Source organism: Glycine soja, chromosome 2 (assembly GCF_004193775.1).
Source record: "Glycine soja cultivar W05 chromosome 2, ASM419377v2, whole genome shotgun sequence".
Lineage (NCBI taxonomy): Eukaryota > Viridiplantae > Streptophyta > Magnoliopsida > Fabales > Fabaceae > Glycine > Glycine soja.
Window position 1 is genome coordinate 42146488 of NC_041003.1, and position 12056 is coordinate 42158543.

At 29.7% G+C, this 12056-nt stretch overlaps 1 protein-coding gene across 1 annotated transcript; it reads left to right on the top strand.

Annotated features, from left to right (window-relative positions):
- The first annotated feature begins 5375 nt into the window (after nucleotides 1–5375).
- Nucleotides 5376–11459, top strand: LOC114376417 (probable ubiquitin-like-specific protease 2B). The gene is made up of 11 exons (XM_028334524.1): nucleotides 5376–5561; nucleotides 5665–5740; nucleotides 5923–6031; nucleotides 6990–7121; nucleotides 7554–7754; nucleotides 7842–7897; nucleotides 7976–8069; nucleotides 8608–8701; nucleotides 8847–8966; nucleotides 9189–9593; nucleotides 10198–11459. Exons 1-11 carry the CDS (start codon nucleotides 5376–5378, stop codon nucleotides 11203–11205), a joined length of 2481 nt encoding a protein of 826 aa, XP_028190325.1. The 3' UTR covers nucleotides 11206–11459.
- The last annotated feature ends 597 nt before the right edge of the window (nucleotides 11460–12056 follow it).

Here is a 12056-nt window from a genome sequence, read left to right on the forward strand (position 1 = left end):
AATATGACTATAATTTGTTCGATTCTATATTAGAGAAAATTCATACATAAGTAAAAGAGAAAATTTAATATATATATATATATATATATATATATATATATATATATATATATATATATAATTTTTAAGCCATAAATTAAATATTAAAATTTGTGCATTTAGTAATGTGATATTCTAAACACTACAAAATGTTTGTTTTATTTTAATATGTAATTAAAAATTTAAATATTTTTTCAATCCTACAAATATATCATTTTATAGTTTAGTGTCTGTCAAATATATTTATTTTAATTTTTTTCCTACAAATATATATTTTTTCCTACATCATTAAGTGATGGTGTGATTCACCATTTCGTTGGTCACATCATTTTTTTATAACTGATAGTGACGATGAGAACAAAAATAAAACAAACATAATTTACATGGATTGAAGTAATTTTTTTTATAAGGACAAAAAGTAAAAAAATTAAATTGTAGTGACAAAAAATATATTTATGTCTTCTTTTATTGGTTGAAAACTATTGAAATTAATAAATTTTTATGGATGTCACCTCTTATTCAATGTTTCTCTCCTTTTTTATACTCTTTCCTTTCCTTTTTTAATTGTTGAATTTTTGAAAGAATTTTGTTTTTATTTATCTATCGATTTCAAAGTAGAAGATAATACTAATTAATTATTTGCCAATTATACCCTTAGTTTAAATATTAAAACTATTATTGATCAATGGCTTATTAGATCTAATGCTTATTGAGAATTTTATGTTTTGATTAATGATTATAATATATGTTCAAGCCTCTTTTAATTATAAATAATTAATGTAGATAATTGAACTTTTTAATAAATATATTTAAGTCTATTAATTTTGATTAGATTCAAAGCTTATTATCTCATGTATTAATTACTTTTAGACTATCATACTCCTAATTAAATAAGAGAGATGTTATATTAACATGTAGAGAGAAAAACGTTAATAACAATGATATTCTTAGAAAAGTTTTAAATTTAGGACAAATTCATTGTTATAAATTAAATTAATTGTTTTTCTTAATCTTGATGAATTAGTTAATTAAATCTTATAAATAAGAACAAAAATTTTACAACTTATACTAATTTTATCTAACTACACTCAAACTCAAATTAATTAGAGAATCTAATATAATGTTCATAACAAAAAAAAAGTTTAAATTTAAATTTCATAAATGAAAATATGATAAAAAAGAAAGAAAAAAATGTTAAAAATTCCCTTAAATGAAAAATATGATAAAAAAAATCCCTTAAATGAAAAATATGATATAAAAAATCCCTTGAAAGAAAAATATGATAAAATTCCTTTAAATGGAAAATATGAAGAATAAAAAATTCCTTAAATGAAAAATATGATAAAAAACATTTCCTTAAATTTCTTTTATCCTCCTTAAGAGATTAGGAGTGTTTTTTCATCCAAAAGGTTAGATACTTATCATACTACGATATGAATTATCACTGGTTCAAGAAAATTTTACACACCAAAAAAGTTGAACATGAATTTTTCTATAAAATAGATAGTTTTTTACATGTGAACACAACAAAATCTTATATCAATGTGTCAATACCATGTGCTAAATATTCCCTTAAAATGAAAAATATGATTAAAAAGACTCTTAAATAAATGAGTTTAATAACTGTAAAATAATTATACACTCTGGTCAAATTAAATCATTATCAATATAATTTTATAAAAATAAATAAACTTACTCTACATGATAATTTAAAATTAGAAAAAAATGTAAATTTATTTTATATTATTCATACATAACTTTTCTCTCTCTCAAAAGTAAATAAATTTACTTGATTATGAAGAGTTTTGGAGTCAGCAAGACGTTTGGACATTATTTTTATTATTTTTATTTTTATTTTTATTAATTACTATTATTTAATGCGGCCAAAATATTTATTGTTATTTAATACTTAAGGGATTCTTGATTTTTAAAGCACTTTTGACGTAGCAAGTGGTCTACGTTATCTTTTGGCGCCTCATTTATAAATTTGCTGTCTTATATTGAACTCACTCGACAGTGTTCTGAAACAAAACGGCTAATAATCAATCTTCATCGGTGACGAGACGATCATGAATCTGCCTCCGCCTAGGGTTTTCGAATCCCTTCATTTCAATCATGCGAATGCGAATTCGATCACCAGCCCCACCTTCCTCCATCATCAACCGCTCGGTAAGATCATTTCTTTTCAACACTTCCACTGCTTTTACGGTAAAAAGCTTCAATTTTTTTCCGATTAATTCGGTGCATGTCGTTTTGTGTTTTTCCTCTTCTCTTCTTTTGTTCTTTTTTTTTTTCCAATGGTGTATGTATGTAGCTGTATGAGTCGTGTTTGATCTTGAGAATTAAGATTGATATGATCTTTTGTTCTTTTCTAATGGAACATTGGTTTGAGATCGAGGATGATAGAGTCTTTGCTCCAAGTTTAGATTTTTTTTTTTTTTATTTTCCTCTTTTCAACGTGAAAACGCGTGAGAAAAAAAGAATACTCCTCAAACGTAGGCATAGTGAAACGAAGCCAGGGTGGTAATCACTAATCACCTACAGTTAAGCACTCAAACCTCAAGGTGGATTTTTAGAGAGATTTAACCTATCAATGGAATTGAGTCTAGCAGAAGGGACTGATCTCTTACAATATGGTGAATCAAGATTCGAATGTCCACGGGGAGAAGGGTTCATCCGACGGTGTCTCGAATTGTTTCCGAAGGAAAAGACACGTGGGAAACCCAAAACAAAAGATAAATTTAACCCAAAAATTAATTTACATGATGAACATCCTGGCCAAAAAATCCTGGAGGGAAAATAGAAGAGAATAATCAGTCTTCAATCCCGCTCATAGTATTGTCGTGTCTAAAAAAACATGTAGACCTAGGATTTCTTATGGTCTTTAACCCAAAACAAAGTTTAAAAGAAAAAACATAATATAAAACAACCTGAGTTGCGCCATGGCCTTTTAAATTGAAGGAAGAAAACATTAACTGAAACATATATAATTGAAACTTGTTGTTGTAACCAGGGTAACAAACAGAAAGTAGAAAAGAAATACGCATGGAGTTTAGTGTGATTAATTTGCCCTAAAGCATACTATGGGCCTTCACCTTTGATCAATGGAGATTACAAGTATTAGTCGATCAATGCTCAATCCCTAATCCCAGTTCATTTAATTTCTTACTGTTGCTTATATATTTTGTATCTTCTTGAAAATATCTTGTTGGGTCATATATACTGCAGGCTTTTGAATCAGGTCATATGTCGAGGGAAAACCCAAAATAAATGCACGCACTTTATACCAAAATTGAAAGAAAAAATGAGTTCCAATTATGAAGTTTGAGAGTTCTGATTTTTATTGTAGAAGTTATATATACTTTAGCTTTGCCATTTAGTGTATGTTTTAGAATTCTAATTCAATTTGAATTTTTTTCTTCTTGTTATTTTATGTTGTTCTCTACCTCCTTGTTTTCTTCTTTTACGAGGTTCCGATGTTGTTATGGTCTCCATGGCATAATTGTTAAGGTCAGTGTAAAGGATGTTCACAGTTTTTCTTGTGTTAATGTTGATGCAGTTGGCGGTAACTATATTATGGAGACAAGGGTGGAGACATTGGGGGATGTATGTGATGGCAAAAGCAATTCTAATTTGGAAGAAGCTTTTAAACTATCAAATTGCACCACTCATGAAAATCATCCCCATTTTAAGTTGGATAATCTAGAATGTAACAGTTCTATTACCAGTGGTGGTGTATCTTCAGGGACTCCATCCAGTGTATTGTAACTTCTATCTGTAATATTACATTCTTAGAAGAAGAATTTAAATGCCAGATTAATATATATCTGTGTTCAATTTTATTTTTTTTGCAGACTGAATCAGCTATCATTAATTTAGAAGGAGATGAGTGCATGAACAAGAGTACTCCTTCAAGCCCTCTGTCTATTGCAGAGAATGGTTCATTTTATGGTAATCCTGGATTCCTATCTTATAAACTTCATCACATTTTTGTGGAAGTGTTACATTTTTGTTTACTAAATACTAACTAAATTTTCTGTAAATTTCAGCTTCATTGAATGGTTGTGGATTTAACCATTGCATCGGCAATTCTGACGTGGTAATTATTTTAACATTAATTAGCAGAATCTTTGTGCTAAATAGTTAAACATTACATGTAATTTTTTCACCGAATGCCATATTTTAGATGTGATTGTTCTTTTACTGTTTTTGTAATTTATTTCAGTTTATATATTTTGATTAAGATACCTGTTAAATCTTTTATCCCTGAATATATAAAAGCTGAAATAAATCCTTTTTATCTGCATGCGCTGCTTTCTCTTAGCTCAAGAGACCATTTGTTTATGATTTTTTTAAAGAAAATATTTTTTTATTAAAAACATGTTTAAATTTTTTATGACAATTAGATAGGCTTTTTAAAAAATAAATTTCAGAAGCTAAACATATTGGTGTCATTTTATAGCTAATATTTAGGATTGAGTTATATTCAAATTCATATTTTAAGAAAAAAAAATTAACACTATATATATATTATGGATGACACAAGGGACGGATGATCTATTTTAATAGATTTATGATATACTTTAATATCATCTTACAATGTAAATTTGAAATTGAATCCAAAGACAAAGGAGGAGGAAGTGTCTTTTTTCTTTTTCTCGTAAATCTAAAATTTCCCGCTTCATGATCTTACTATATGTTATTGTTTTCTTTCTTTGATACACAAAAAATACAATCATCTTGTTCCCATAACACTCTCATTGTCAATAGGAACATGAACATATTCTTCATATATCAAAGAAAAAAATGACACATACAAAGATCATGAAACAAGAAATTTAAATTTTGGAGAAAAAAGAAAAGACGCACTCCCTCACCCTCTATTTGTGTAGGTTCAATTTCAAACCTACATTCTAAGAAAAAGAATTTTTCTGTCAAAAAATGCACACTCTTTATACACACTAGTATTGTAAACCTTTGTAATATATATAATAAATGTTTATTTTATATAACTAAAATTTATAATTAAAATAAATAAATGAATATTTTTTAATACCTAACTAATATTTTAAATTTATCATAAGCAATGTATGTTGTGATACAAAGTTATTTTTAACTATTGATAATTTGAAATAAAAAACATTGACATTCAATTTAAAAATAAAGATTAAATAGATTGAAAAGCGAGGTTAAGAAAAATCCCTAAAAATATTCCCTTAAATAAAAACTCTTAAAAACACTCTTATTTGAGATATCTATTATAATGTGTGTGTGTGTTTTGCACTGATTCAGCTTTTGTACTTACTATTATTTTCTTTCTTCAGGATCACACAAACATGGAAGTTGTTCTTCATCCTGATTATGTTGTATATCAGGATAATTATTATACGGGAACAAAGTTATGCTTTTCACAATGTTACATCCAAATCAGTGATTCAACTGCATGTGCAAAGCAAGGGGAAGGGACCTTTGAATGGGCAGTTGATGATCTTATTCATATCGACTGTCTTTTGTTTCCAAAAGTGAGTTTTAAAGTTCTGTTGGAACTTGGAACACTTTTATTTCCAATATTTGTTTTTTTTCTTCTGTGAATTGTAAATTTACTATATTGTGTACTTTATTCAGAGTGGAATGGTAGTAATGAAGCTCTGTGCAGTATCAAGTAATGCAGGTCCATCAATTCATATTAGCTGCACTTCAGGTAAATTTTTATTAATGCAGTTTGTTAATGTAGAATGTATTTCTTCATTATAGCTTGGCTTACTTGGCTTATTAGTTGTAAGTAGAAGTTTATTTGGGTAATTCTTTAGTGTTAAGTTAGCAGTCTTTACAGATAGTTGCTCCTCCTCTTGCTGATTATCCTCATACCCACACTTATGTTAGATATTGAAGAATTGAAGATTGTATTTGTTGATGACAATTGGTCCTTGAGACAAGAACAGATCACATCTCTTAATGGGAAATACTTGGCTATTTGGAATACTGTGTCCGAGTAAGTCATACAATTGTATTTTGTATTTCTGTATTTTTCCTTGGTCAATTACTTATATAAATGGTTTATTTCTGTAATGCAAGTTTTCCGTTTTAGGCTAATGGTTTCCATCTGCTATACATAGATTTCCACTATGAGTCTTGGCAGGATTCAGTTGATTGCAATACTTTTGTATATAAACTTGTGATGCGTGGTTTCATTTTGCCACACTTATTAGATTGAAAATTACATTTAGTTGTGAAAGAGAAAGCCTGGTTTGTGGGGACTGGTGGATTATTATCCTTATGACTTCCCTTCTTTTTTCTTTTTTTTTTTGTTTCTTTGATATTCTAAATTTTAGTTTGCATAATGTCATTTAATTTAACATATTAAACATTTAGTTACGTGTTTTCTTGTAGTATGGATGTGGAAGACGGCAAAAAAATTCCACTTGGACCAAGATGCTACTTCTCAAAGTAAGTAAATTTCAATAACATTGGCTCTGATAATATCCTCTTTAGTATTTTCCATTTTCATATTTCTTTTGCCTTTCCATGGTACATGGTGTTGTTTATTAATCTTATAGCTCATTCTGTTTAATGCATGGTGCTGAGATATTTCATATTTGGCATAGGATTTTGTTAATACTACCTTGATACCTGTTTATCGAAAATGTACGTTGGAGTCCGCGGTTCCTTTTTATGGTATTTAATTTTTCCAAAATCCATTACACTTGAAAAGTAGAATTGAGTATTGTGTATTGTTAATTTTGGGCTAAATTTTATGCATAAATCCTGTAATACTTTTGGTCCTTTTAATATTTAATTATGATTGCTGTGGATGTAAAGTCTCTTAATATCTTGTTTTACCTATTTGATACTATTGCAAATTTGCAATAACCCTCACTTGTTATTACCTTTTCGGTCCAAATATTGTATGATGACTAATTCTTTCATTTTTCATTTGATATCTGAAACAGTTTTCAGGAGTCTTTTGAGAAAGTTGACTATCCAAAAGGGGACCTTAATTCTGTTTGCATAACTAAGAGCGATTTTGATCTTTTAAAACCAGACACATTCATCAATGACACGATTATTGATTTTTACATCCAGTAAGTTCCTATACGTATGTTTTCCTTTGGAACATTACATTTTCTGTTCTCTGTTTTCGTTGAAAATGTTATCCATCTCTTCCTTAAGAATGCTTTGGAATAATTGTTTCACTTTTTTTTGTTCTCTTTGTTTGCATTTAGTTATTAAATTTTTATCTGTATCTTTTGCCTTTTAATTTTGGTGGTTAAAATATTTTTTTCTTTGTTAAACCTATAAGCATTCATACGATATTCATAAATGCATTTTACAAATGAAAATAAATAACCATATGTGTAGCCACACATGTGTAACCATAACATAATGGCCTTCCATTTCCAAATGTTATTATGTTAAAGGTGTAGAAAATATTAAACAGAAAAATTTGGATTCTGATTCATATTGTTCCCATAAAAGAGGGGTATAACAATTTCAAAAATCTCAATTTTTGGCAGATATCTGAAGAGCAAGATACAAAAGGAGGAAAGTCACAGATACCATTTTTTTAATAGTTTTTTCTTTCGGAAGCTTGTTGATATGGACAGAAATCCATCCAGTGCTTCGGATGGAAAAGCAGCATTTCAACGTGTTCGTAGATGGACAAGAAAAGTTAATTTATTCGAAAAGGATTATATTTTTATACCTGTGAATTTCAAGTAAGAGACTATCAAACCTTTGCCTCTCTGTATTGTTTGTTTTGGAGGTTCATCAATAATAAGTTTTTTTTTTTCCTATAATGACAGGCTTCACTGGAGTTTAATCGTGATTTGTCATCCTGGTGAAGTGGTTAAATTTAATGGTGAGTTATTTCCTTACTAAATTCCTTCCTTGTAGAATGTCTGTATTCTCAAAGATTATGTTATGATGCATATTTCAGATAAAGAGCCGGACAAGGCACTTAAGGTACCCTGTGTATTGCATATGGATTCTATGAGAGGATATCATAGTGATCTGAAAAACATTTTTCAAAGGTATTTTTGAACTTCTCAGCTATACACTTCCATTCCTCCCTTCCTTCTCTTGTTCTTGTTCTCAAAAAAGGCAAAAATGTATAGTGGTGAATTTCATAATTTAAGACTTCTAAAGATTATGGAGGAAATGATTACATGGTAATTAGGATATTCAAAATTTTTGTAAAGCTTCACACTGAAACTTATAAGTTGTAGCGTTATATGATTAAGGTTCTTTAGCTTTCTCATTTAAATTCAGCTTGAACTTTGAACTTCTTTTGTTTCTCTTATTCTAATCTTTGATTTTAGATTTTAAAAAATATATGAAAAGAAGCAATACCAAAACTCCTGTGCCTACATAGTATACGCATTCACATGTTCTGTTTCTTTTGTAGCAGTCTGTTTTCTGTTAACTTAACTTACTTCAATTGCTCCACATATTATTGCCTATTATCTATGTTTGTTCTATTGAATATTTCTTTTTTGATAGCCAGCCTTTTTGTATTCTTGCTTTAAAAGATTATTTCAGTGAGTGATACATTGACTCATCAATTGGCAGTTATTTGTGGGAAGAATGGAAAGAGAGGCAGAAGGATACATGTGGAGAAGACCTTTCATCAAGATTCTTGAATATGCATTTTCTCTCAGTCCCGGTATTACATGCTAACATTTTCATGACTTTCTCATTAGAAACGCTGAAATGATCATCTTTAAAAGATTTCTTACTATTAATTGTGAGTATTTCTCTTCTTGATGAATGCTTTTACTGATGTTTTTGTGACTGAATGTCCTTGACAGTCGCCGCAACAAGATAACATGTTTGATTGTGGTCTCTTTCTACTTCACTGTATAGAGCTCTTCCTGGATGAAGCTCCATTTAATTTCAACCCCTTCAAACTAACCAAGTTCTCCAACTTTGTAAGTGGTATTCTCAGCTTCAACTTATTTTATAAAAAAATTATACTTTGTCTTGATTTTTTTATAAATTAAATATTGTTTCTCTGTCAACTATTTTAGTTCCTCACCTAGTCAATATATTATGTCATAAAATTTTAAGAATAACTAGTAAATTCCACAGTGATTCATATTGTTTCTTATATGGATTAAAATTTAACCTATCATAACTTGAAAATTTTCTAGCTCAATTTGGACTGGTTTCATCCTGTGGAAGTTTCTCTCAAGCGACCTTTTATCCAGAGGTTAATCTTTGAACTTGCGGAAAACGAAAACCACAGTTTGCATGAAGGTTTTCCCTCTGACTACAATGAAGACCATCGCTATTCAGAAAATAATAAGAACAGAACTAACAGTCTTCGTCCTGAAGTCAATGGGGACTCATCACTTTCCCATTCTGTCCAGGGAAAGCAATTCACTCTATTGTCAGCACCATCCCCTTTGGATCCTCAATCTTTTAACCCGTCAGACATGGTTCTTAAGGAGCATTTTAAACCGGGGACTATGGCTGGAACTTCGCTGGGACATTGCCAATCTTTGGACCAGCAATCATCTGATCATTATCTCAATGGTTCAATTTTTTCAACGAAGGTATCTACTTGGGTTTTTGTCTGCACTTGCATGTCTTGTGAGTTTTTTTTCTTTCTAACTTTCCTTGGAGCATGCAGCTTCATCTTCCTACATATTTTGTGGGATATAGCATGTCTCATTGGTTTTGAATCCTCATGCTTCTGTAAACTTCTGTGATTCTAGTAGTTGATACTTGCACTAAACATCTAACTTAAATTTGTCATAGCCATGATTATCATTAGGATCATATTTTAATTTATCCAAGTATAATAACAAAACTTTATGATGGATCTAGTACAAATGGTGTTATTAGTCTACAAGTGACTATGAAAAATGTTTTATGCTATTATTTGTAGATCAAATTCTTTACAAGCTACATTTTTTCATCCATACATTTTAATGGTGATGCCAGTGATCATTTGAACATTTCACATCAAAGTGCCAATGTCTAGTTGTTTGGATTCAATAGAATGATCCCACGCACGTTTTTTTTTTTTTTTGTCAATAGAACTATCACCAATAGGGGCTTTGTGCTAATAAAACTAACCACATGAGGGAAAATGACAGAGTAGAAAGTCATGGTGACTTAACTAATTTCCTTGTTCTGTTTTCTGTATTTTCACAGGATGGCACTGATCTCAATGAGGAGCTCATGCATATAATGGCAAATCCCAACTTTCAGCAAGTTTCACCACAATCATTTTCATTGACATACTTAACTGGGGGTTGTGAGACGGAGATTTCTCACGGACCAAGAATCGGTATACAATCAGAGCATGACAAGATTGAGTCATTTATAGCTACACCAAGTTGTGCATCAGGTGACTCGGACATAGAGATCATTGAAAATTTCCCAACTAGAAATGAAACAAGATCATCTTATGAAGATGAACGAGGTGAAAACAATAATACAGCCATAGAAAACTACTTTGAGCAAGTTTCAGATATTCCTGGTTCTCTCATGGAAAATTCTCAATGGCCAAATACAATTTGTGTTGGCCACAACAATGGAGATCAACATTTGTCTTATATACAGTCAGAGCACAGCAAGACTAAGCCGTCTCAAGCTACATCAACTTGTGCATATGCTTCAGACGACATAGCGATGATTGGAAACTTCCCAATTATAAATGAAACAAGATCACCCTATGAAGATGAACAAGGTGAAAAAAATAATACAGCCATAGAAGACTACTTTGAGCATTTTCCAGAAATTCCTGATTCTCACATGGAATTTTCTCAATGGCCAAATACATCGACTTATGCATCCGCTAATCCAGACAACATAGCTATCACTGAAAGTTTCCCAATTAGAAATGAAACAGGATTATCTTATGATGACCAAAGAGCTGAATACAATAATGCAGCCATGGAAAACTTCTTCGAGCATCTTCCAGAAATTCCTGATTCTCTCGTGGAATTTTCTCAAAGGTCAAATCCGATGTGTGTCAGCGACAACAATGGAGATCAAGGCTTGTATTGTCAAGAGACACCAGCAATGCAAATGGATCAAGTTTCTAATGCATTAGATGACAAATTCACATGTGATGATGATGATCTTGTGATAATTGACAGCATGGAACCTGATCATTGGAAGAATCAACCTATTAAAAAGAGGCGGATGCTAAGGTGAAGTGATGGACTACTCCTGAAAGAATCCAATTTGTACATGGTTGTGTTGTCTTCATATAATTTTGAATGATTTATAGGTTCTGCTTTGCCAACATTTGAATAGTTTTGTTGTTCAACATGACATTTCTATAGCTTACGGCCATTTGGTTGGCCGAATTCGTTCGCCCATTCTTTTTGGCTTTCTTTCTATAGAAAAAATTAGATTATGTCATGTAAAACAGTTTCTTATATGGTAATTATGCTTTTGCCTTTTCAGATTTTCATTTGCGTGGGGTGTATAAGGCTAGAAGTTAGTTCACCTAGCAAGCCTACTTTATGGTTGATATTTTTGCTTAATAATTTACAAGTACCTTTTGGGAGTGTGAATAATTTACTGGTATTTAAACCCATATAATACATGTTTATTTTAAGCAACTAAAATTTATAATAAATATTTATTTTAAATATATATATATATATATATATATATTATAATTAAAAACTACAATAAACAAATTTTTAATATCTAATTATATTTTAGATTTATAATAAATAATTTATATTGTGTTATAAGGTTATTTTTAATTATTGATATTTAAAAATATTAAAATAAAATTTAATTTAAAAATAAAAGATGAAATAGATAAATTGAAAGAGAAAAGATGTGAAGCAAATTTTCTAAGAATGTTATCCTTAAAAAAAAAAAAACTATCTTAAAAGGTTTTCTTTGAAGATAGTTCTTAAATGATCAAATTCAATATAACTTTCCTACATAAATTGTTATAGGAGAAAAAAGATTATATATTAGTAGTATAAAAAGTTTTACATTATCATTCAATCGTAATTCATCATCTATGATAAAATTATTAATTT

Coding starts and splice junctions, on each gene's coding strand:
- LOC114376417 (XM_028334524.1), top strand. CDS start 5,376: ATGGAAGTTGTTCTTCATCCTGATTATGTTGTATATCAGGATAATTAT. Junction 7,898..7,975: donor TGAAGTGGTTAAATTTAATG/GTGAGTTATTTC, acceptor TGCATATTTCAG/ATAAAGAGCCGGACAAGGCA. Junction 9,594..10,197: donor GTTCAATTTTTTCAACGAAG/GTATCTACTTGG, acceptor GTATTTTCACAG/GATGGCACTGATCTCAATGA.